General features: G+C 39.5%; 1 protein-coding gene across 2 annotated transcripts in view; it reads left to right on the forward strand.

Annotated features, from left to right (window-relative positions):
* Positions 1-1438: 1438 nt before the first annotated feature.
* HMGA2 (high mobility group AT-hook 2) overlaps positions 1439-26477 on the forward strand; it is a 110923-nt gene continuing 85884 nt past the window's right edge. The window contains exons 1-4 of one of the 2 annotated variants that reach the window (XM_032689378.1): positions 1439-1783; positions 2983-3214; positions 5896-5982; positions 13571-13621. In XM_032689378.1, the coding sequence (XP_032545269.1) occupies positions 3104-3214; positions 5896-5982; positions 13571-13621 (249 nt within the window). In that variant the 5' untranslated portion in view covers positions 1439-1783; positions 2983-3103. Of the gene's footprint in view, positions 1784-2350; positions 3215-5895; positions 5983-13570; positions 13622-26477 lie in introns of those variants that run through there. The other variant, XM_032689377.1, reaches the window with a different exon arrangement.

Genomic DNA, 26477 nt, shown 5'->3' on the forward strand with positions numbered 1-26477 from the left:
AACTCATGGAGAGTGAAACCAGGCCTTATTTTATGCCTACAAATTTCCTATCTTATTATGAATGTTTTTGGGGTGGAAAAGAAAAAAAAAGCACTGACAATTAATACTTTTGTTGATAGACCAAAACTTAAATCTCAGACCAAAGCTGGTGGAAAGTAGGTCATCTCTACTCCACTGACTTTGCAGGATTCCCTCAAATTAATTATACAGTTGTATTCGCTGGTGTTTGCACGGAATATAGTGCAAATATAGTTATACTGTCAGAAAATAGACTGGAACAGTGGAAGGAACAGCTACCACAACTCTTTTGGAAAAGAACCTGGGATAAAACCAAGAGCTGTTTCTGGCTCCTCAGCTTCTACCAGCCACTTGAGGAAGCCGGGCTTTCTGGGTTCTGGATATCATGTTGTTTACCTCTGTTAAGATACTCAGAATATATATGACGTAAACCCAAGCTTTTTTATTAGTCTAGACAGCTTTGTATCTCCAGAGCTGCCATCAGGAGTATCACATTGGTCTATAATCTAAGGACTTTTAGTTAAGGAGGTAATCAGGACAATTTCAAATAAATGAAAGACCCATCATGGTTTAGATCTTGGACACTAATTTTTATGATGGTGCATCTGCTGGCAGATTGTAGAAAGACCCAAACTCTTGTGCTGGGCACAGTGCAAGCATCAAGACCTTCTTTGTCTGGAGCAGCTTTCAGCAGTGAGTTTAGGAACACTGCTTCCATTACATTATTTGCTTATAACTGTATGTAAAAAATCTTTGGACTACAGTATAGTTACTAAAACTACTGAAAGGAAGTCTAGTTGAACTATTAATAGCCCATATAGGATGACTGTGTGGAGATGGCCATTTTGGGGCTACAGACTTTTACCAATTTCATGTACCACTTTCTTTCAGAGAAATGGATACATGAATATGCTTTAAAGTGATTAATGGATGTTATAGAACTTATGTGCTGCTACACTTTAAACTACAGATTTCACAGCCTCTGCTTGGAATCCTGTGGGTTGCTTCATGGTGTGATGGTAACTGAGTATTGTACGAAGTGTAGTTGGGACTACAAGACTTTTCTTATAGCTATTACATTTAACAGGTGGACTGTGTCTATCTTCCATAGCTGGTTGCTTTTGGGGATGGGAGGGAAGCAGGCTTTGGGAGCCTTATGATTGGATTAAGAACACTTTGGGAATATTTTCAGCCTTAAGAAGTATTCTAGGATTACTCTTTCTTTAGCCCATCTGTCTGTAGTGTACTTTTTCTATTCCTCAGAAAATAGCTGTTTCCTCAGTGCAGCCCTTGCTGGTCAATGACTGCGTATGTTTTACTGTAATAACTTTTTGCCTGAGAATGTTATTTATTTATAGACTTAAGAATTTATAAGGTATCAAGACAACTGGCTGTATTTCGATAGCCAGTACAAGGAGCGTTGCAGCAGTATCTCTGCCCTCTTCAGTATTATATACGATAATGCAACTTTTTATTTCCTTCTGAGGACTCTCCTGTGCTCGTCCACCTCTGAATAGGGGAGGAAGGATGCGATCTGACCTTGAGGGAGGTATGGGACTGGAGGAAATGCCCAAGGTGCCCATTAAGCCCAGGTCCGACCGTTTTCTTTGGGGGACGCACAGACAGCGTGGTCCTCCCTGGCCTTTGTGGTCGTCTGCTTATGCCACAGAGAAGGGGCGCCTACGCATGGCTTGCACGGGAGAGGACCTAACACCGGCGGAGAAAGAGGGCTGCTGGACACCCTGCTTACCGCGTCTGTGAAGAGGTACCGCCTGCAGCCCCGCCGTGCTTATGGGAAAAACTACTTATAGGGCAGGGCACTCCGCAAGAGGTCATTCCCCGTGCCGTCACCCTCCCGACAGGACAGGTCCGACCCGCTGCCGGGTTACACCGCCCACATCTTACCCCGGCGCGGTCGTCTCGGGAGGCGCCGAGCCTGTGCCGCAATAGCAGCGCCTTCCTGGCCTCCGCACCGGCGGGAGGGGGCCCCGCTGCCTGGGGCCGAGCCCCGGCGCGGCCGCCTTTGTTCCGCGGGGCCCCACGTGCAGCGGCGGCCGCGGTGTGTGCGGGGCAGCAGAACCCCCCCGCGCCGGGACCCCGGGCTGGCCCTTTAAACCTGCCGTGGCGGCGCGGCCAGGCCGGTGCGGGACACGTGAGGCGGCGGCGCGTTCTGCCGCCGCTGCCCCGGCTGCCGTGCTGCTCGTGTTTTATCTGGCCGGCCGCCAGGCCCCCATCGCCGGGTTTTCGCTCTGTCTCCTCCTTTTTTTTTTTTTTTTTTTTTTTTTTTTTTTTTTTTTTTTTTTTTTTTTTCCGCACAGCCCCCTCCTGGTTTTTCCACCCACGGGTAAAAGTGGCTTTTCTTTTCCTCCTTTTTTTTTTTTTTCTCTTAACCCTCATCCTAGTTTAGTCCGTGGGCAGGACTCGCATAATAATATTTCCAGTCTCAGCAACTCGCATCACAGACACGAACTCAGGACCGCCCCCCCCCCTTTTTTTTTCCTCCCAATCTCCCAAATCGTTTTATTATTATTTTTTAAGTGATCGCTCCTTTTGCGCGCTGCTCCTGCTGCTGCCGAAATCCCCATCTTCCCAGGGTGCATGCTTTTGGCAAGATTGTGCAGTGTTCTCAGTCCATTTTCAGTGTGTCTTATCTTAATTTGTCCTGATCCGATCTAAGCGCGATAGCCACCACTTGCTTTCAATTTGTAGGATTTTTCCCCCCTTCTTGGTTTGCTCCCGACTACCCTCGGAGTATTTCCCTCTCTCCTTCTATTTCCAGGGTTGCAACTTACTCTGCCTTTTCTTTTTTTTTTTCCTCCCCTCTTTTGAATTGCTTCATGTTACTAATCATTCCTAAATTGTAAGAAAGATTAATTCCCCCTCCTCTTCCACCACCACCAGCACCACTACCACCATCACCTCCTCCTCCTCCTCCTTCTCCCCTTCTCTTCTCCTTTTTGGCAGCACCAGGACGTCCGGTGTGGTGGTGGCAGCGAGCAGCAAAAGCAGCAAGAGCTCGTTTTGATTCCTCCCCTTCCAAGGTGCTTTGGAGAGACTGGTTTCAGGCTGAGCAGCAGAAATCACGATGAGTGCACAAGGTGAGGGACCCGGTCAGCCTTCCACTGCTGCCCAAGATCAACCTGCAACCGCAGAGCTTCAGAAGAGAGGACGAGGCAGACCCAGGAAACAAACAGAAGTCAGTATCGTATAAATACGTAGAGACGTAGATCTGTAGTGTTGTAGGCATGTACATGTACGTATTGTGCTGCAAATGAAGCAGTCCTGGCGACGGGGTGGGGGGCTTTGTTGTGTGCTGCTTCCCGGCGAGGTGGTGCAGAGGCGTAGCGAGGGGCTCCGCCGGGCGCTCTGGCGGGGAGACCCTGGGGCCCGAAGCGGCGAGGCGCTGCCTGCTCGTGGCTGAGCCTCGGAGCCTCCTCGGGACTTTCACTATTGTGCAGGGAGCGAGCTGGGGCTTTTCAATGTAAATGGGGAACATGGAGCAGCACGGCTCCGACCAACCAGCGTTCGCTGGGTCATTTCGAGCTGATTTTGAAATTGCGAAAGCGAGGAACAAGGAACGGGGCTCTCCTGTCCCTTCTCTCTCAGCCCTCGCAATAGCTCAGTCCGTGCGTGTGTGTGTGTGCGTGCATGTGCGTGTGTCGGGTCCCACCGGGCGCTGCTGCCGCCTCCGATCTTGACCAGCCCAGCCCCTGACTGCCCCTAGATCCTGGGGCTGGGGGGAGAGGAGGGTGTCTAGAAAGTCGCATAGGTTTTTTCGCCTCCCCCCCCGCCCCCCGGCTTTCCCCCCTTCCTCATCTCCCTCCCTCGCCCCGTCATCGTATGCAGAGGTGCCCCCGTTGTCGATGGAGGTGGGGGAAGTAGCCGGAGGAGGCTTGCCCTGCTTTTGCAACACCTTTTGCCTTTGCTTCGGCGGTTTTGCAGGAAGGTCGAGGCGACGGGAGCGCTTGTCGGGTGTCTGGGTGCGGGGAGCTCCTTCCCATCCGCACCCACAGCCTCCTCCCGGGCCCCGAAAGGGACGCGCTGGGTTTCTCTTTTTGACTTGCAAGACCTGAATCCACGCTAAGGTTGCTAGATCCGTGCATTATTCCCACACCCCTCTTCCCCCCACCACCTTCCCTTCCTTTCCCGAAGTACCATTGTCGCATCGTTTGGAGCTGCCGGGCCGCGCTCAGCCCCCGCCGCGGGGTGAGGGGCCCGGCGGGAGCCTCCGCGCTCTGCAGCCCCTCCGGCGGCGCCGCCGAAGGGGGATTTTGCCTGCGGATGCAACCAATTAATTCCCGCAGCTCGGCGGGAGCAGCGCGAAGCCGCCCGCAGCCTTTTCCCTGCCTCTCTCGGAAGTCACGATTGAGGAGTAGGGTTGTCCACGGAGCTCATTTTAAAGCGAGCTTCCGCGGGCTTTAAACATGTTTACTCCCATTCATTTGGCATCAGCCCCACTGCCACGAGAACCTTCGAGGAGCTCGAAGCACGGAGGGAGCTGAGGAGCAGAGCCGGTAGCCGGGGGAAACCGTCGGCTTTACTTCCCCCCACCCCCCATCCCCCGCTCCGATATGGTCCTGTAAATTGCACAGAAAGTACTGTTTGGAAGGCCATAAAAGGGGAGACCCTAGTTTTCTCGCTCTGCTGTCGGTGACACTCCACCGAACCGACTGCGGGCTCTGTCCCCCTTCCCGCTTCACCCTCTGGCTGCCCTCGCTCAGCCTCGGCAGCCGGCACCCTCCGGCCCTGCGGACTTGCACCAGGGGTCTCTTTTCTTTTCTTTTATTTTCTTTTCTTTTTTTTTTTTTTTGTATTCTTTATTTTATTTTTTTTTCTCCTATAGCATTTGAATGTATGGAAGCAAAAAAAAAGCGCGTCTCCTTCAACGTGCTCAGCCCAGATGTGCAGTGCTTGCGAGGCTCACCACTGAGCTGGAGCACTTGGGGAGTCCTCTCACCAGCCTCCCCTTAACCTACCTGGGAATTATAAAAGCTGAAGGGGTTTAAACTGGTTTAAGTTAGCAAACTGCATTTAATTACTTTTACCACATCCTGTAACCTGAATGAAATGTATAATATTTAAGACTGGAAGAGTTTTATAGTGTTTATGATTCACTGAATAAATATTTGGAATCCGAACTCTTAGTAATTCATACCCAGTTTTAAGAACTGGATATTTACTGTCAGGCAAAGGAACTAGTTAAGAAAATAGCTAAAATAATCAGTGTTTCTGTCAACTCATCTTAGAGTTGGGGTTTTGTTTCAGATTTTTCTTTGGTTTCTTTGGCTTACTATTTTCATATTTGAAGAAACTTTTACATTTGCATTTTAATACAAATTAATTATTTTTAGAATAGGTGTGAATATAATGCCAACTGCAGAACAACAGAACAAAAATCCCCCCTCCCCAATATTTGTGGCCTTGAGGGAGAAATAGTCTCAGCTTACTTTACAGTAATCCGGTATTTAACTTTTTTTCCCAAAGAAAGTTTGTGCTACAAGTTATAATTTTATCTTGCTATTATGAAATGCAATTGCAATTAAATGGGTAACTATTATTTGGTGAATAACAATTCTTATATGAGGGAAATCATAGCTATCTTTAAAAAAATGTGTTTCCTCCTATAATTTACGTTAGAATATACAAACTTTTCAAAGTTTTTTTATGTGATTATAAGGGAAGTTGAACTCTTTTATTGTGCAAAAATGTGGGTTTTTTTTACCTGGAATTGTTTAATTTTTCATGTTGCATTTTTAGTATTATGTTATTTATACTATTAATTCATATGTTTTAAGCAACTTCTGTTATAGTTTATCCTTCAAATCTTCTGGGTTAGTTGTTGCCTTTTGCCACAATAGCATGTTTTCCTGTGTTTAGGAGCCAACTGGTGAACCATCTCCTAAAAGACCAAGAGGAAGACCCAAAGGAAGCAAAAATAAGAGTCCCTCTAAAGCAGCTCAGAAGGTGAGACTATTAAAGGGAAAGAGTTACTAATGCTGTTTTTTCAACAGCTGGTAGGAAAAAATCTAATAATTTAGGCTGTGAACTGTGAGATTGGAACCCTTTTAATAATGGAAGCTACATAAAACATGAATTTTGCATTTTTAAAACTAGAATTAACATGAAGACCATAAGTACAGAACTTATAAGGGCATCTTGCTTTTTGAGTAGTGTACAGGTTAGTGAAATAACATAATGTATATGATGAGAAACCATTGAGATATCCTGTATCTAGTAAGGAAATCAATATTAAGGATATTATTTTCTTCATTAAAATTTTTGTAAGAGGAAGATTAATTTCTTGCCCACTTACAGTTGTTACTACTACAGACCAAATCTGTGTATTAAAGCTGAGTGCTTTGTCAAACATAGGTTAATTAGAGGTAAATCCAATTATGTGTTGATGGAAATAAGTGCATATACTGAAATTTACAGCTTTAAAATGTGATGCTAAAGTAAACTGTGAGTTACAGTAAAAGCCTGCTATATCTTGTTTAGTAATCAGTTTCAAAGTGACTTTTACTGGAAGTGCTATTAGTCTTCTGAACCACTACTTCTGCTAGATAATGGGAGCAAACTTTTATTCTGGTGGTTCTGAATGCATTTAGCTATAGGAGAAGCTCTCTGAAGTCACTGTATTTAGTGCATGGAGTTTACATCACAAATACAATGACTTAATTTTATTTGAATTGGGGAAAGCACAGCATTAAAAAACTGTACTGTCAAGGCAAATAATACCATTCTCTAGGAAATATTTTAGGGAAGGCAAATAGTTGTATATAGTTGAAAACAAATATGGGAAATTTGTTTGTGTTGATAGTTATACAGCAGTTAGCACTAATTTACAGGTGCTAAATTGGAAACAAAAGCTTACAAAATCTGTTAGTGAACTGTAGAGCTTACTTGTATCAGTATCTTTTAATGAGGTCCTTGAAAAAACTTGTGTCAAAGGTATTTGTGTCCTCATCTAATTATGGTTCATTTACCTATGGTACTGACCAGCATTAAGTTTATAGTTTTCGGTGTTATAAATTACTATAGCAACTACTGATAAATATCTAATCTTTAGGAGGTGACTATGGTTTCATGTCTGTTTTGTCCGAAATGTTTTCAACATTTTTGTGAATTTTCCAACTCTTTAAATTCAGATTTTTTAATTTTTTTTTAGTTTCTGGGCTGGAAAAAACCCCAGTATATTCTATCAAGAAATTAACGAATTACTAAAAAATGTTTTAAAGGTTAAGTATTTAAAATATGTCAAAGTCATTGTTCAAGATAATGTGCTTAAAATGTTGGGTTTTTTTTCTTTATACTGCAAAAATGTTCCTCAGATGTACTTTGAAGTAGTTTAAATGTCACTCTTGAGAAGAGAGAGAGCTTTTTTTTTTTTTTATTTGTCTAGCAAATCCAAATGTGAGCTTTAGTATTTTAAATATTACTCCTAGGAGTGTTGGCTTTCCTAGGAGAAATATTTGTAATAAGATTAGATTTTAAGTAATTCATAGAAATGTGTTTTAAAAAGATTCTTCTAAAAGAAATATTAACATTGTTTCATTTACATGAGTAATTCGGAAATCAGTATAAATGGAAGATAACTTAAAACATTCGTATATGTGTAGTTTTATCAAGTCAGAAGTTTTCCAGATGATTCGGGTACATAGTTGTGTTTTCTTAATCTAATTTACAAACTGAGCAATTTCCTTATAACATTTTGATTTTCAGAATGCATCAAGTTACTGCTGTAATTAAAGCAAACCCTTTTGGGTGTTGCTAATGTAAAAAAATTGACCAAAGTCCACGTCTTTTTTAATAATAAAAAAAACTTTGAGGAGTATGTAATTACAAGTCTTACTGGTTTCTGGGTTTGTAGATAAAGTATATAAATGTTTGATAAATCCTCTAAAACATAAAACACTTATAAAGCCTTACTAGAAGAAAGCGACTGGGATCCCATTTCAAATAAATATTTTAACTCTTTTTCCAAATTGATAATTGACCCTCTCTAAAATGGTTTGGCTTCTCACCAGGCATCTCAAAGTATCTTTTAATGTAATATTAATTCCAATAGTTTTTTTAACAGTAATATGCATGGGAATGTTTTGGCACTGTAAGAAAGCTTCATTTGGTGGTGAGGGTATCACCTCTAAAAAGAGTGAGCTATATGTTTGATTTTGTGCTAAACATATTTACACATACATATGCGTACGTAAATTTTTTAAGATTTTCTCCAGCCTGTCTTAACTCTGAGAAGGAGGACTGTCTATCTTAGCTTAAGCCCCTCTACATTTGAACCTGGATGTACTATACACCCAACTGGAATTTGCTGGAATTTCTGAAGAATAGTGTGTGTTTCAAAGGGAGCTCATTGAAATGCTTTAGAGTGTTCACAACATGTTAGATAAACGTTGACCAGGAGAACCCACCGAGCAGCCATAAGAAGGCACTCATGATTAATTGATTAGGTGTTCTCTTGCAAAGCATTACACATCACAATTAAAAATGTATTGCACATTGGCAGTGAGTTAAAAATACTCCAGAACTGGGGCTTTGTTTTGCTATACTTCAGAAAGGAAATACCCTTAAATCAGTTGATGAACAATTTACCCTGAGATCATGGTAATGTTGTGTATTTAAAATTTCTTGATAGACAGGATTTTTCTGGGGTTTTTTGTTTTTGTTTTTGTTTTTAAGCTTTCAGAGCTTATGTTTGGTCTTAGTAAACTGGCCTTAGGGCATCTGAAAACAAAGTGCTTGGTAGGAAATTAGCAATGTGAAACTTGACAATGCATACAGAATGTTGCAAAACTAACTGAACAGCTAATAATGTGGCAATTACTCTAATTTTAGGTAATATGCCTTTTTTTTTTTTTTTAAGAATTGCATATCACACATGCCTAACTTGTTATAAATTGGACACAGAAGGTAAACTGCGTTTTATGGAAGACCAAACCATTTCTCAATTGTTTAATTTTCACAAACAGAAGGAACAGAATGTGTTAGCAGATGAGAAGAGATAGATACAAAAAGATTCCTGATCACCTTGCACTTGAGTCCCCACAATTGGGTTGTTATTGCAGTCTACGTCTTTAAAGAAGTTATTCTGTTATTAATTTAAAATATTTGTAAAAAAATAGCAAAACATGAAGTGGTTTTTTTTTCCCCCTAAAGCACAACTAGTTTTCCAGGAAGATGCTAGTGGGGATCTTCCTTTTTAATTTCCTGGGTGTTCTGTATTTGAGTTTTATGTATTATACTGAGGTGGGTTCCCAGCCCATCACATTTCCCTTTCAAGCGCTTTTCTTTCTTTAGCTAGTGTAGTTTGGCTTGGCAAAAATACTGTATAGGCGTAAATACTCTCCTACTTGGAAGCAGGAAACACATTTGTGAGGTTAAAAAACAAGCGATAGATACCATGTTTTTGTCTTTCAAGAAATTGTCAAGGGATATTCCAGGAATATCTAATGGTAAGAGCTCTTTGGTAAAATTTACCTTCGGTTAAAATATGTTGAGTTTTGTTGTAGTTATTAATGTACTGAGATTCACTGAAAATACCTACAGAGTTTGGGAGATCATCTTCTGAAAATGAGAACTTGTGATCCTGTGTGCGATTACTCTACATTAGTCTCTACATAACATGGCCAGAGTTTGGTATGTAGAAGTGCATGTCCCTGGGTTAAGCAGTCCAAAGGTAAAAAAAACAAAACAAAACAAACCCCAAAAAACAAAAAACAAACAAACAAAAAACAAAACAAAAAAAAACAAACAAAAACAAACAAACAAACAAACAAAAACCCCAACAAACAGAAAACCACCAAACCAGAGAAGTGCATGTGACCAGAACTGTGCCCTAAATTCATTCACAAAAATCTAGTTGGCTTCTCTGTTCTTCCTTCATTTTCACCAAACTAATCATTACAGGTTTAGAGGGAAAACACAATCAGATTTATCAAGTGATTGTAGCATGGTTATTGCACTGAAAAAGAAGAGATCTCAAAATCGGATATTCTGAGCAAGATGGTGAAAGCAAAAGACTCTTGCTTAAAGTGGATAAAACAGCACATGGAAAGTGCGTTTAGCCAATACCTAAGGTTTTTTTAAGAGTATTTTTTTTACTGAATGACTGGGGTTTTTTTGAGAGGGACATGTTTCTGTGCAAGTCTTTTGACACGGTTTAACGGTGATCTTCCTCCCAAACTCTCACTTATTTCATCTGACTTACAGCTCTGACACATTTTGTTTGAGATCCTAGCAGATCATTTTGCAAAGTGGATAGAGTTCAGATTTGGATTCTGTTGCACTTGAGGTCTTCCTTGACAATGGATAGATGCCCAAAAGAGCGCTTTATAGCCATTCAATTATTTATACTTGTCTTGTCTTGTTAATTGCTTTCAGTAGTACAGCCTCAGTTTCTGCCTGGGCACAGCACATTTTTGCAACAGGGAGGCAGAGATGATGGGCAGTCAAGTCCGAGGGTTAACTGGAGCTATTTGTAATCAGGGTTTGATAGACCTGTGGTACAGGGCTTAGGTGGATTGCAAATCTGCCTGGGAACTGTTAGCTCGCTTCCAGACAGCAGTAACTGGAATGGTAATCTTTCTCACCTGGGACAAATAAAAAACATTTCCCATATAGATCATGCTCTTAAAAGTGGATATAAAGAATAAATTTAATTCTGTTCCTAAAACGTGACATACCAAAATTGTTGTATGCATATTGTTGTTTATAAGACATTTAATATTTTTTCAGGGAATATGTTTTGTGTTTGATAACATACCCCACCCTTCTTTAAGTTTGGTGATTTCACGTCTTAGCTGTATGGAGCAAGGTCATGCCTCATAGTGTAGCACCAAATGTTAAAAAAACCCTGACTAAACTCCACCTTTGAGTGGCCTGGCACTCCCTCTGGATTTGCCCCTAGCTTCAGAGGCAACACTTAATTAAAGCAAAGAGCCAACAGACTGATATGTTTCTAATGATGGAAATACCTGTGCAGAGGAATGGCAATGTTTTGGCACTTATGTGTTCCTTCTCTTAATTGAAAATTGTTTGAAGAAACATTGTAATATTGATCTGATTTGCAGTAAAACATTTTTTCAAGTGCTTAAATTAAAAGACAGTCTTGTGCTGTTGGAGAAAATGCAAACTAAAAAACAATCCAGAGGGAAAGAGTTGGAATATTTTCCTAAACTTCATGACTTTATCATTACCACTGTACTGGCACTACTCCTTTTGGTTGTTCCAGAAGTGTTTTGTCTTTCTCTTTTCTTGGAAAGGAGATACAAACATCCACTTTGGAGGTTCTTGTCATTCATTTTCTGCAGTTCAGTCTGTGAAAACCTTGCTTTTTGCTTGCAGAATCGGTCTGTACCAAAACATCATCTCTGGCATGCCTGACGACTGTTTGCTCAGCTCACCTCTGGGAAAGATTTAATTTTGATAAAAACCATGGAAATGTTTTTCTTCTAACATGAGGTAGAAGTGATATACAGCAGGAATTTAGTGCCCTTCAACTGAAAGGTCCCCAAGCACTTGACAAACTGATATCCAAACTAGCCAGGAGGAACACTAGCCAGTTCTGACATGGACCTTCCTCAGGGGTAAAGTGCAGCACTGCTCGTGGCAAGTGGCCACACTGTGTGACAGTTTATGGCAGGAAGCAAAGATTAGTTATTCAGAGAAATCTCTCATATTCTCTTTCTAGAGACTAGATAACTAGATTGTGTGCTGTAGTTGAAGTTACAATTTGTGTCAGGTTTGTAGGAACTTTAATTGTGAGACAAAGTGGGTTTTGTTTCCAAAAAGTGAATTATTTTTTAATAATTTGGTTTTAATAGAGTTTTGAAAAGGATCTTTCCTTCAGATGTGGTAATACACAGAAGAAAATAAATGGCATTAGTGCTTTGATCATGTCAGGTGTTGATTTGTTAAGAACAATTTTAACCAATATTTTCTTTTATGTCCAGTGTTTCATGAAGTAAACATAGATGCAGGGGGCTAAAGCTTATCAAAACTAAATCACATCTTTTTTTTGGCATCCATCATGTTACACGGTATAAAGAAATGAACACTTACAGGAAACAAAACTCTGAAATAGACAGCTACAGGATATAGTAAATGCACTTTAACAAGTATTCTCATAAGAGGGTTTCACCTTACATGTAACACTAGTATAAACGATTAAAGCTCAAGTTTACTCTTTTAACAAGTCTGAGTGATAATTTTGCCCTTTAGGAGTGTGAATTTTATTTTTCACAGCTTTCTTATTGGCAAGGTATTTATTTCAAAGTAATTGTGTTTAACTCACGGGGCAGGTTTTTTTGTAGAGATTCCTCCACTAGTTCCTCAGCTCAGGTTCTCTTTTAGAGAGATCCAATTTACACAGCATTAGGTTACAGTATATGTTACAGAGATTGACCAGCAAGTGATTTATTTAATGGCACAGTTGATTTCTAAGGGCAAATCAAATACTCATACAGTTAACTGGAGGAAAAAAAAAACAATTCACGTGTACTAGAAGTCTTCATTCTTGGGGACTTCGTATGTGGCAAATTCTGCCCTGACTAAAGGTAGTGGCAAAATCCTCATCACCCTCAGTGGAACAGGATTATTTACCTGGTGGAGTGTATGGATGGGCATAGCTTATTTAGAGAAAATAACCTGAATTTTTCATTTTAAACTCTGTATGTATTTTAGTGTAGTGCATAAGTACTAGTATTAGTTGTAGTACTATTCACAATGTCACACAGTAAATTAATGGAAGAGTCTGTAAGAGGACTTTTTCTTTAAGCTGAGCTCTAGGAACAAGCACAGGGCTTCCGTAAATACAGCTGTCACTTTTAGGGCCCCTTCCATGCCGTTTCCTTAAACCTTAAGGAAAGGTGTGTTTTGGACAGTAAAAGTTTTACTTACAGCTTAAGGATGTGCTTTTACCTGGAAAACTTAAAGTGAAAAGTAGAGAAGTTATTTCCCATTATGAACACAGACATATTCATTGTGATATTCTGTCTAATCCATTTCATACCTGAACATAATGAGACTAAAAAAGGAATTATAGCTGCTATAAACTGCTTTGACCAGGCTTGAAACAGGCAGTATTTTTAATTTAGTAACTTCAAGTACTTTTTGATAGCCTGTGAAAGACTAGATTTGATGTTTCTGGGGTTTCTCAGGTTTCCAGGCTGCCCTGTGTCCCCATCCTCAGCCTACATGTTCCATGGCTGGCCTAGGCTCAGGCACCCCAGGCTCTACTGTGGGCACTGAGCAGCTGTGTGTGTGTGTGGCCACACTCCTCCATGCCCTTCCACACGGTGTGGATTAGGGCTGGGGGCACCCTTGAGCGCTGGTGAGGCATCACCTGGCCACACTGGTTAAGAAATGTCAGTAAAACTGACATAATCACATTCTACCAGAAAACACATAGATTAGGCAGGCAGCCTAGTGCCACCCAAGAGATATAATTGTAGCTAATGTTACAGGAAAGGAATTCCTAGTTACCAAGGCTGTTAAGTAATGCTGAGGTATAAAATATGCTGTGTTTCTTTTCCCTTTACAGGGTGCAGAAGCCGCTGGTGAAAAGCGACCCAGAGGCCGACCCAGAAAATGGGTAAGTATTTCACTTCCAGATTTATTTGCTGTATTATAAACCATGTTATTAAGTCCATTCTTTTAGAGAACAATAATTTCTATTTCATTTGTAAAAAAAGAGCATCCATCTTCTGTGTCTGTTCTGGTGGATTGACTAAAGGGTTAAGATAGCAGAGAAGTTAACCACAACTTCCTACCTTTAGACTCTAGTAGTTTGCTCAAGACACTTTACAATTAAATGTTTGCTGGGAGTGAATGTTTATGTGTCTCTTATCAGCATGAAAAGAGGCACAACTCTTCTTTCAAAAGAGAGTAACAATGAGATAACTTGTTCAGTAATTCAGTAACGAAGGTTAAAGGGGCACTATCAGACATCAGAAGGTGATAAGATTCAAATGTAGTGTGCACAAGATAATGTTTAAACCCAAAATGTCTTTGTCCTACCTTGCCTGGAAACATGCATATTTTCCTTAAATCCAGCAAGAAAGACTACAGATGAACAACGGGATACTTGCACTTAGAATTTATTTTTTCCATTCAGAGCTGTTTTCATGCCTCATATATTTGTAGTGACTGGTAATACGTTTCATTAAAAGTTTCCACTTTCCCTGGCCCCATTTAATCTGTAGATGTGTCTATCAGACACATGTGTTTTTATTCTTTGACCGTGTAAATATTTCAGTCTTGGATACTTGAAATTCTGTGTTTTCACTGATGTTTACAGCTAATGAGAGTCTGCTTAGTGCAGCTCTCATCTCCATGTCTTTTACTTATGCATGAGCTTTCATAAGAAAAGTGATTGGGATGTCACTTGGAAAACATGATTGGATATTAGAAGATATGAAGGTGTGGCTGTGTGCTCCATCACAAATTAACATTTCTGATTTCCCTTTTCCAGTTCCCTTTCCCTTTAGCTGGTCAACATTCTTCTTTAAACTTCTTTTTCAAATCCACCCCCACCCTCTCAATTTTAATCCCTTATTTCACTCTGCATTCTCTTTCTGCAGTCCTGTCATTTTCCCCTCATTTTGTTCAGTTCTTTTGCATAGCTTTTACAGAGCTGTAAAAGTATATGCTTGGAAGAGCTCAAGCAACACCAGAAGGTACTGAAAACTACAGCTGAGGTTCTCAGTAGTATCAGCAGCTGAACACAGGAAAGTTGGCTTTAACAGTCACTTAAAGACCTAGTAGTTCCATAGTGTTGTCCAGTGATAAAGTACCCCAGGATATTTCTTTGGAGAAAACAGACCAGTGCATACTAGATGAGTTGCTTATACCTGTAGTTTTCAAGTCAGGCAGTTTTCAGGTATATGAAGAAGCTCACTGGCATTAGAAAAAATGATGGTGTATCAAAACATACCTGTGCTGGTGATCCTCTTGTAAGCAGCTTGCAGAAGGCAAATGCTAAGTACAGTAAAACATGGATCAGATCCTGTCTGCTTCCTCCCGTCTGGCTCAAACCTTGCACATGTGGATGCTGAGTGTTGCTTGCTCGATCTTCACCCTGGGTGCAATCCCAGGGAAAACAGAGTCTAGTCTATAAGAGTAAATAATTTATAACAGGCAGGCCATCCCCACTGGATTAGGAATGTGTGACAGGTGAATAGGAATGGTTAAATGGTTTGGGGAAGAGGGAAAAGGCAGCAGTCTAAAGTGTTAAAAAGATTTTTCTCTTCCCAGCACTCATAGTCAGAAACTAAGGTGAGTTTTCAGTGAAAAGGGCTAAATATAGCGCTTGTAGCATCTTGTAGGCTAGAATGTTTCCCTTTTATGTTTGTATCTTCATGGGGAAGAAAGAATGGGCAGTGTCAGTGGAGCATTCAGTATGGAATGGGCTGTTTGTCAGGTGAGGAATCTGATTTGCAGAAATGGGAATTACTAGTTACCTAGTAGATATATGCATTACTTTACTGTGAGACCAATACTTACAACAGTTTTGTTCATTTTTTTGAAACTAATGTGTATTTTAAAACTCGGTATTACTCTGCTGTTGTGCCTGTTGAAAGTGTAGTCTTTTTATTTTCTTATTCCAACTATATGATTGCTTCTTGTGATTTTCGGAGATAATGCTCCTATCTGCAGCTTGCATTGAGATAATTCTACAGACCATGATAATCAAATATGCTTTTTCCCTCCTCTCTTCTCTCTTTCCAGTATAAATTAAGTTCATGGGTTCCTTCTCTGTGCATGAGAAAATGGAGAGTGATGTTATAGTTTCCTCCAGAGAAAAATGTGGTTAAATTATTATAAGCCACTATGGTGCCAGCTATAAGCAAAGTTTATATTTGAAATCAAAGGAGGATTCTGCCCAAAAGCAGATGGTACAGATGTCTAATTTTGGACAACTTTCTGTTTAGACATCCAACATGTACTCTGAAAATGTCACTTTTTATCACCCATACTTCAGTTGAATTAATGGTTATATTCTTCTTAATCCAATTTATTTGTGTATCAAGCCTTAATGATGACAGTTCAGTATTAGCGAAAGTACGGAGTATGTAGGTGGTTTGGTTTTTTTTTTTATTGGAGAGGGCAGAATTTTACATGGCAGGTATTTTCCTAAGTTTGTAACCCTTTTTTTGAGAGTCTAGAGGTTCTGTGTCATATGTTGTTCATCAAATTGTAAAGTATTATTTCTGCTGTTTCCTTCAATATGCACATGCAGAGACGTATGAGCTAACAGACCACTGTAGAATTCCGGTAGCTGGTCTTTCTGCTGGTTCAAATTAAGTATTTAATGTTTGTGACTCACAGTATATTTATTTATGTATTATTTTTTATAAGAGAAGTGAATATTTTTTGACTAGTATAAAACTGAGAAGGGGGAGGGAGAGCCCAAGTGAAGAGAGCAAGGATCCCAATTTATCGCAAGCATATGAGACATCAGATGATCTTTTTAATGCAATAATGTGTACTTTGCAAAGTTGTCAAAGGAAAGAAGACAATAGAAAAGATAGTAAAGATCAACAAAATCTTTTGAAAATAAAATATTTAGCTACATAGAAAAGCCTTCTAAATGAGGAGAGCTAATTGAATAAAAGTCCTGAAGATAACAAGGTAAAATAGGTGGGAAATGAACATATTTGGAAGAAACACAGTGCCTGCTGCTTTAAAACTGATCTTCACTGTAGGTTGCTGCACACGTGAAATGCACTGAAGGCTGTGAGTCCTGTTACCTATTAACCCTCTTCATGGGGACCTTGGTACTCCTTAATTTTAGACATTTTATTGCACTAATATATTCTGGGCTCTTTGGATGTATCTGCATTAGTGCGTTAGGTCAAGTCATGAGTGTGCTTTGGAAATGTATCTCCTAATTTTCCCCACTTACTGTATGCATTGTGTAGCAGTCCCAGAGCTTGTTGGCTGGACTACTTTCAAATGAAACAAAATTGGAGGATGTGCTGCAGAAGTGTAGTCTGGTAGACATTCAACCCGTAGAACTAGGCTAGAATGAAATAAAAACCTCTTGAAAAGTGCACAGTGTGGAACTTAGGTCCTCAGCACCAGCCTTTTTATCTCCTGTGGTCCATATTGTGGACTATAGCCTTTGATGGTTGAAAGAGGCTATGAAGCAATCTGGTTTTTATTAGCAGAATTATTTTATGTAGCACAGGGATAAAGTCAAATTCATAGCCATGGAGATTCACATTCCCAAAAGTCAGTGAAGGGTTTGTCATTGACTTCACTGCCAGGTGTTTGTCACTGAGGTCTGATGCTGCTGCTCGTGAAATCAGCAACAGTTTTGCTTATGGCTTCACATAGCCCTTTGTAAAGAGCCATCAGAGTTTTTTTATTTTATTTATTTAATTTGTGTATGCCTATAAGTTCACTGAAAGCAAGGGGCTGAAGGTTTATGAGTAGACTGGGAGACTAAGTAATCAATTACTTTGCTGTTTGTTCCAAAGAACTGCATCTAAAAGCTCTGGAAATCTCATAGGCTTCTAGTGCTCTCAGGCATCAGTTTAATGGAGAAACCTGAAACCTAGTTCTGAAGTTGATGCTTAAAAGAGTGTTTGCTTTTAATTTGCAGTGTTGGTGTTATGTCTTTAGGTAGAATTTTTGGGCATTTCCACATTGTTTAAACTGAGCCACAGGCTCTCTGCATGGCATAGCACAATTGCTCCAACCCTCCAAGGAACAGTCCAGAGTTTTTATAGCCTTGAGCAGGACTTGTGTGAGGAGGAGAGATGGCTGATGCCATGCCATGTAGCTGTTTTAAAGGATGGATAGATGAAAATATAGGATCTACATGATTGTGACAGCAGAAGATAGTGACTTTCTTGACCAGTGATATGCAGGATGTGTGTGAAGTATCCGCTTGTGCATCTCATCACTGATGCCTAAGTAACAACTGTGACTTGATCAGAAAATTTCTCTCTCTTTCAGTAATTTTATTTTCCGGTAGATAGTATATATAGCACATTTCGGGTTGGTAGAAGATAAAAGATAATCAGAAATTAACTTAATTTTCTTAAGCAGAGGCTTAATCTGATCCAGTCACAATCATCTAGACAAGCTGAGAGCCTAGAGAAGGGAAGCCTTTGAGCAGACCTTAGAGCAACCTTCAGTACCTGAAGGGGGCTACAAAAGAGCTGGAGATAGACTTTTTACAAGGGCCTGTAGCAACAGGTCAAGGGGGAATGTCTTTCAACTGGAAGAGAGTGGGTTTTTGTTAGGTATTAGGAAGAAATTCTTTACTGTGGGGGTTGTGAGACACTGGAACGTGTTGCTCAGAGAAGCTGTGGATGCCCCATCCCTGGGAGTGTTCAAGGCCAAGCTGGATGGGGCTCTGAGCAACCTGGTCTGGTCAAGGGTGTCCGTGGCCATGGCAGGGGTGTTGGAACTAGATGATCTTACAGGTCTCCTCCAACCCAAACCATTCTATGATTATAGTAATTTTTGAAGCTTTCTTTTTCAATGAGGGCAGAATTTCACTTTATACAGAAAGTCAGTTTAAGCAGTGCCAAACCACATCTAAAAAATCATTACAAAAATGGGTTTTTATAATAAATTTTTCTTCAGGTTATTTCCCAGTGTAATTTTGACATAGATGAGATATCAAACCTTAAACATGGAATTGGCAAGATGTTTCTATACCAGCAGTTCCAAAAGGCCTGTGGCAGGGCAAGGACTCCTAATACTCATTAACTTGTAAGATTTTGAAAATTTCTGAATTTTGAAGAAATATGTATCAAGAGAAGCCTGTTGCCTCAGATAACTGGTCAGTATTTCTTGACCATATTGAGCCTTTGCATACCAAAGTCAACTGTCTAAGTCAAGTTTATGTCTGGTAGTGACATACTCTGTGATGTGAAGCCATTTAACTAATTTTTCTTATTTCTCATACAGTGCAGTCATTTTTGTCTTACATGAAGTCATGGTCTAGGAGGTGCTTAAAGTCATGCAGACTTCTTCACTAGGTGGTAGAGAGGGAGAAGGATGTTCTGAGATGATATTTCATCCTGCCATAAAGAAGGCTTTGTTACAGTTGTAGTGAATTCTCATCTGGAGATAGCAATCTTTTGACATTATGGAAGACAACCTAGAAAATAAAATGGCACATATATGACTTCTAGATAGCAAAACCTATCTAGAGAGATAGGTTTGATGTGATGCTTAACCGTGCATCCCTAAGTTAGGATAGAGATTCTGTTGTTATGAGAACATGTTTTTGTTTAAATTAGTTACTACCTGGTCAATTTGGAGCAAACCATGATTGAGGTAAAACTGAAGTCACATGTATTGGATGATGAATGAAAAAGTTACTATTTATGTAATTATAGAAATTATAATTGTGATTATAGAAGATAGTACAAATAAAAGTTCTTGTACGGGGAAGAATAACGTCACTTTGTGTTACTTTGAGTCTTAACAAATTTTGACCACAATATAAGAGGTGTTACTGCTTCGTGTGAAGCATGTCATAAAAATTTGCATATGTTGCTGTTAATTTAATCTTCTAAACTGTCTTAGCTCCTTTGTGAAGGTCATAGATGCTATTTTGTAACTTGGTAATATAAAATACCTTCTTTCTTGAACATGTTTTACATCTCTGTGGGCAAGAAAATCACCTGAGAGGGTTTGTTGTTTCAGTTGTCTAAAGAGCCTGAAGGGGCTTTTATAATTATGAAAAACAGACTATTGACCTCTCTCCTTTAAAATTCCTAAACTTAAGAAGTGGATGAAGGACATGAATTGAAAGCCTTAAAAGCTTTATACCTATAAATTTACTTTCCAGTTGAGATGATCTGTAAAAGAAATCATCTCTCAAAACCTGAAAATTTTGACAAAAGCATTGGTTGTTGAACTTTTCTCCTATGACTAACAGATGCTCTTTTTTTTTTTTTACCATTTTTTTGTTTGCTTTTGTGGTTTTTTTTTCTATTCACCATTCTAGGAAAGGAAAAAAAATCTTACATGCTTGCACCAAATGCATTAAAAAGGTCACTAAAAATATGTTCTGTCTCACCAGTGTTCAGAGAGGTATGTGTCTTCATTTCTTTAGAAGCTTGTCTAAAGAAATAGTGTCCTTCCTTGGAATTTCAGAGTCCCGTTCCTTGTTGATATAAATAGATGTGGCACCATTTATTTGAAGGAGACTACAACAGAAAATTTAGCCATGATATTTCTTTTCTAAAATGCATTTATACTACCAAAAGGATATTTCACTCATTCTCTAGATCTCTTCTACTTAAGTTAACGTATATTAAAAGATACCAGTTTAACTAAAAAATATTTTTACTTCAGCTGACATTTCAGACTCCTTAAAGGAAAACATTTTATTCTGTCTGAGGTCCAGAGAGGAAATTTTAACAGGCAAAAAATGCAGAAAGTAACATTAGAGCATCTCTAGTTAAAGGCAGACTGAAATTCTGAGCTATTTCCTTTTTATGATCTCAGATAACAGTTGTTCAGGGACTCTCAAAATTAGTTTTCTGTTTGGCTATATACTTTGACTTTATAAGCCTCATTGCCCATTTTACATAGGAGGAAACTGAGCACTGAGGCTGTTCACAGCAACATTAGGAAGCTTTTTTGCACCTGCGATTTTTGAATTCTTAGGGTTTTTTTCACTAGTAGTTATTGGCAATTGTGCATCTGAATACCTGACAGAGAAAACATACCAGGTTGTGAAAAGTACAGGCACTCATTCTTGCTCCTACAATTCCATTTGCACCATTGAAAATGCTATGAATGCAAAAAGAGAAGCTGGGCCCCACCTCCATTGAAAGTGTACTCCACAAGGTTAATTGCCTTGCCCAAGGAAATCTCTGGGAGAGCCAGGAATACAACTCAGATTTCCTGGCAGCCTGCCCTGTGCCTTCAGCTCAAGGCCATCCTCCTCCAGTAAAGCTTGCTTGAGAACAGGTTGGATGAGAGAGGGAGGGAAACACACTTTTCAATCCTGTATCTTAAACCCATATATGTTTTTTTTACCTGTTTCTGTAAACTCAGGTGTGAGTATTTTGGTATCTCTAGCATAAGTCCAGCTGGTGGGCAGTGAGGGGTAGGAGTAAGCTATTTAAAATCCTTCCTGGAGGTATTTGAAAGATGTGTAGATGTGATGCTTTAAGGACATGGTTTAGTGGTTGACTTGGCAGTGCTGGATTAATGGTTGGACTCGATGACCTTAGAGGTCTTTTCCAACCTAAACAATTCTGTGATTGTATGATTCTGTATACAGGATAGAGTGAAGAGATTTAGGACCATGAGGGGTTTGAACCAATCCCAAATATAAGCCTGAAAGGTATTTGATGCATATTGATGGTATTCTCTCTTCTTTGTACCTTGATTACACAGAAGTCCAATACCAATCAATTAAATGACAAACGTAGTCACAAAACCAAGGTGCTTGGTTCCTTGAATATTTTAAATATGGTTACTTTTCTATTCAGCATTAGCTGAGCTATAGTTGCGGGACAGGGCCCTTCCAAGTCACCTCATCCAGAGATGGTATTTCTGTTCCCTGTGCTCTTAAAATGTAGTGCTGCAGAGGAAATGAAACACTATGATTTAACATGTAATCCAGGACAGAAGATTCAGAGTCAAGACTACTAGGTTTCCTTATAATTTCTGACAAATTGTGCATCTTATTTAATACAATTTAATTTAATTCTGCGTTATACTGCAGGCCCCTGTAGTGCAGTAGCTTACAGGAAAATATCACATTTTTGTCCCTGTGTGGGTGAATTTACTCCCATCGATTAAGAGTTACCATAATAATTAGAGAGGTAATACTTTTGGCTTCATTCTGCATTCTTTACAGACCCAAACAGGTGATGTGGATACCAGAGGAATGCACAGTTGATCCTCTCTTAGAAGGGTTGGGGGGAGGCTAGTACTGCGATAATTAATATTTGGAGAGTACTTTCAGGTGTTTGAATGAAAGTAATTATATGCTTTAAGTGCAAGTATTGTTATTTCTTCTTCCTTAATCCTAGGACTAAGCCTCACTTCAAATTACAGTTCAGTATTACATTTTAGGTATGAGGCTAGATTCTCAGCAAGAAAGTGGGCTTCATTCGGTAAATAGCTGCAAAATATCCTCACCAGGAGTTATCTTCTAATTCTATAGCACACAACATTGAGTGAGGAAAAAACTCTTTTTTTTTGGCTGTGCTGTTTTGAATTTCTTTTCTGCTAGTTCCAGTTTAAAATACAAATGAAGCATTGTTTACATTAGCGTTTACAAGTATACCTGTTCTTCTGTCCCAAGGCCTATGTGAGATATTCATCAGACTGCAAAAGAAAACCAAAATAAAATAGAGGGACAAGACCCTAATATTTGAAAATTGTGACTTCATAAGCTGCATTGCTTAAATATTTTCAGTCTTGGGGGAACCCTGCAACTGAAACCAGGGCAGCCTGGGAAGATGACAGGCTGAATGACAAAACCTGTGTTGAGAGGCAAGTAATTGTGGAGTAGAGGCTGATAATGCTGATATCACTGTTTGTTTTGCATTCTTTTACTGCTCACTGTTCAGAATGGTTCTGGTTGCTAATCAGCTTTGTTGTTACTGGAGGCTGTTGATGGGATATGATTTCCTTCTTCGACTTCTTCTGGTCGTTTTGATGCTGCAGTGATTTCATTTTAAAAAGGAAATCTTGCTGCCCAGCAAGGGCAACCACTGACCAACCTGTGCTGACAGGAGGAGAAGATGGTTTTTTTTCCCAAACACACACATCTTTGGATTTCATCCCTTTTCTTTCATAGCCTGACATTGTGGGAAATCCATTACACCCAAGTTATAGCCTGCCTCACTAGGATTTTAGGAGCCTGTCATGGAAGAGGATGTATGATATAATCTATGGGACAAAACCCATTCTTACTTAGTTTTTATACAATCAGTGCTTGACTTAGGTGCCTTAGAAGGACTGCAGAGAAGGATCCATTCCCTTAGATTATGTGCTTCCTCCTCTCTACCAGGTGGTCTGCTGAGTTTACATGGAATTAACACATCCACCCCTCCACTCTGTGTATGGGGAAACAGAAATGTGTCACTTCCCCTCATGCTACTCGGGACCAATTTGCTTAGTCCTATCGTAAGGATGGACACTTTGTGGAGGAGGACTGTAAGTCCATCTTTAGTATAATGGCATAATAGGTGAAGCACTGAGAGACCATAGATGCTACTCAGCTGGGGCTGAACCTGTGTGCCGAGAGAAGTGATGTGCCATGAGCTGGTCTGGGTTAACTCTTTAGACCCAGGGCTTCTAGTCAACAATGCAGTTAAAAGTAGTGGAACCACATGGGAGATGAAGAAAACAAGAGGAAGTTTGTCCATGTAAAGATCTGAGATGACATCTCCAGGGCTGCTTTTTATGTGATTTAAAATGCAGACACTGGAGAAGATAGCCTGGAACTCACTTCTGTCTCAATTTGAAAACTGACCTTAACCAGTGCTCAGAAGATACCACTTTTTTTTCTTGTTTTTATTTTGGAGCTGCTTCTGTGCGTTGCTTTTCAGCTTCAAGAGAAGGGCTGGAAAATGCTTCTCATCCAGGAAGACTCAGGAGTTTGTGATTGGGACACTTGTACAGGAGGTGTGGATTTAAATCTTCATCATGTTTACTAATAGACATACCCCCTGTGAGCAGTCTTGCTCAGAGATGCTTATGGCCAGGTTGCACATGAACGGTATGAATGGTGCTGTGCTCTGTCCTGGCCTTATGTAGCTCTGAAGGCTTCTTCAGGGATGGAGCTAGATTTTGGGTGGCTGTCAATTGAAACTTGAAATGCAATTACATTTTAATGAGAAGGTAAGGCTTTCTACCTGAGACTAATACTTTTGAGCATGTTCAACTAATTAAACTTCAGTTTGCAGAGGGCTTGAAGGTTAAGTAAGAAAATACTAGGCAACTGAGAAATGTCCAGAGATAGACAGTTACAGGGAATAGATGGATCAAAGCTCGTGCTAGTGAAATCTCCACACACATAAGATGTTATTTGTGTGTTTTATAGCATGGATGCTACGATTTTGTTGGCAACAGCTTGCTGCAATCTATTTGCATGTGATTTTAATTCCTTCTTCTACCAGTTCAAATTGTACTCTCTGTTATTATTGCAAGTATTGTAGAGTTTTGGAGAGTTTATTGGCAGTTCAGTTATATATCTGTATATTTGCTGTTTCCATAGCAGTTTTAGGAGATTAGTAATGAATATGTATGTCTTTATTCTGCTTTTTCTTTTTACTTCTTTAAACTCTCTATTTTCAGTTTGTTTTATTCAAGTCTGTCAATCCTGACAGCTGTTGAACTGTGGAACTGCAGGGTTAGACTTTGGTGTTACTTATGATCATTTAAATAATAGTACCGGTAAATTAAATTTTATGTAATGTACTACTTGTGTATCTGTATTAGTATCAGGGAATGGTGTCTGGTCTGCAGAAATGGGTTTGTTTTGATTGAAAGTGATTGGCAAATAGTGGCAGTCTCTGGTTTGGAGCTTCTAAGATTGTCAGTGAATTGGCACAATGTAGGATTTTTACATCCTGTCTGTTCAGAGTAACTGCTGAGAGCTTAAAAACAGACTGGTAGTTCCTGTATACCACAGAAATCATGTCTTTACCTAATATATTACCCTAATCCTTTTTGACTGTTATATCAATTATCTTAATAGACAGCAATTGGAGCCTTTTACAAGATGTAATACAAACACATATGTGAGCTTCACTGTTACAATCTTATCAAAGTTGCATTGTGTTAATGTGTCCTGGGGGTTTCCTTAGTGTTCACACAGAACCCATTCAGGCTCTGGCTGTTCCTGCTGCATTGTTTCCTGTTAATGATACTAAACACCTTGAGAAATCTGCTTGGGAACTCTCCTTCCACGTGCAATTGTCTGTTTGGGTCTTGAAAAAAACAACTCGCACAATTGACAAAGTATATACAGTACTTGGATCACAGTATTAAAAATGTAGAGGAAACAAGGCTTTCTCTGAGTGGCATGTCCTCTTTCATTCGTTAACATTCATTAACATTCATAAGCTCTTCAGAGAAGTCAGAGGTGTATGCAGTTTTCAAGGTACTTCTGCAAACTTCCCATTCAGGTCAGGAATAACCATTCAAGCAATTGTTTTGTCAAGCTTTACAAGTAAGTGTGATCAAGATAGGTAGACAGACAAATGGTCTACCGGTGACACATGACATTAGTGTGTCTGCTGCTTCATTACATGCTCTATAAATTGTGCAAGTAGCCATGTTTGCACAAAACCGAGGTAGTTTAAGGAAGAAGATCTATACATGTTCAACAGAAACTTAATGGTGACTCCCACATAACAAGAATAGTATTTGAATCGATCTGTGAATATGATAAATTTGTTATTAATGTCAGTAAGTTTTGAGCAGTCACTGCAGAAGTAACAGGTGGAGTAGACTTGTACAGAGATACAGAGAGAAGATTTTTATTGAAGCTTTTTTTATTCATAAAGGAAACTTGTATGCCATATAAACAGTAATTCTTCTTAAAAGTCGATTTTTTTTTTAATAATTTCTGCGGACTGTTTGAAAAGTGAGATATGGACACCTCTGTACTGTAACCTTCAGCAAATTTTTCAAAGATACACAAAGATGTGGTTTTGGAAATTCCTGAATTATCTTGTTTTTTCCACGTGTATAATTTTCATTAAGGATATACCCAGTTGTGTTCATAGGTGTTCAAATGGTGTATTACTACTCAAACAAATTCTTTTAAAGGTGAGTCCGTGTAAAGGAGTGACTCCATTGAAGTGACTCCAATAGCAAGGCTCCAACTTACTTGGTTGAAGTCAGGATTTTTGTCTCCACGGACTTGTAAATGGTGATATATAAACTGGAAACCCTTTTTTAGTTACGCTGACAAAAAGCCACTGATTATGATTTTGAGTAAGGGAAAGAATTTGCCCTTTAATCTGCAGTATATCTTGAGGGAGAAGGTTTTGTACGTTGTACTTTTTGTTTCAACTAGAACAAATTCCTTAGGTAAAGACAATATCCACTGCACAGAGAACAACAAAGAGAAATTATGTTATAATTGAAGTTCATACATGAGCACAGAAACGTTTCAAAATTATATCCTTAATAATAATTTTGCTCCAAGCAGAAAGCTACTTTATATCTTTCATTGCTCATTTCAGGAAGTAGGTCTTAGAACCTCTGTAGGCAAACCAGAAGCCATTGGTTTCCAAGAAAGAGGGTGTTAATTCTGTTGTGCTAAATCACTAAGAAAGGTATTTAAGGGAGAAGTTAGAGTCATCATGATCTTTTTGCATAATTATAAATCATTGTGGTTTTCTTTGCATGATTAAAATTTCGAATAGTAATTAAGTAATGTCCCAGAGCAAGCTTTGTGCATTTCAAAGCTCTGCACACCTTCCTTCACATCCCCAAAAGCC

This window comes from Chiroxiphia lanceolata, chromosome 5 (assembly GCF_009829145.1).
Source record: "Chiroxiphia lanceolata isolate bChiLan1 chromosome 5, bChiLan1.pri, whole genome shotgun sequence".
Lineage (NCBI taxonomy): Eukaryota > Metazoa > Chordata > Aves > Passeriformes > Pipridae > Chiroxiphia > Chiroxiphia lanceolata.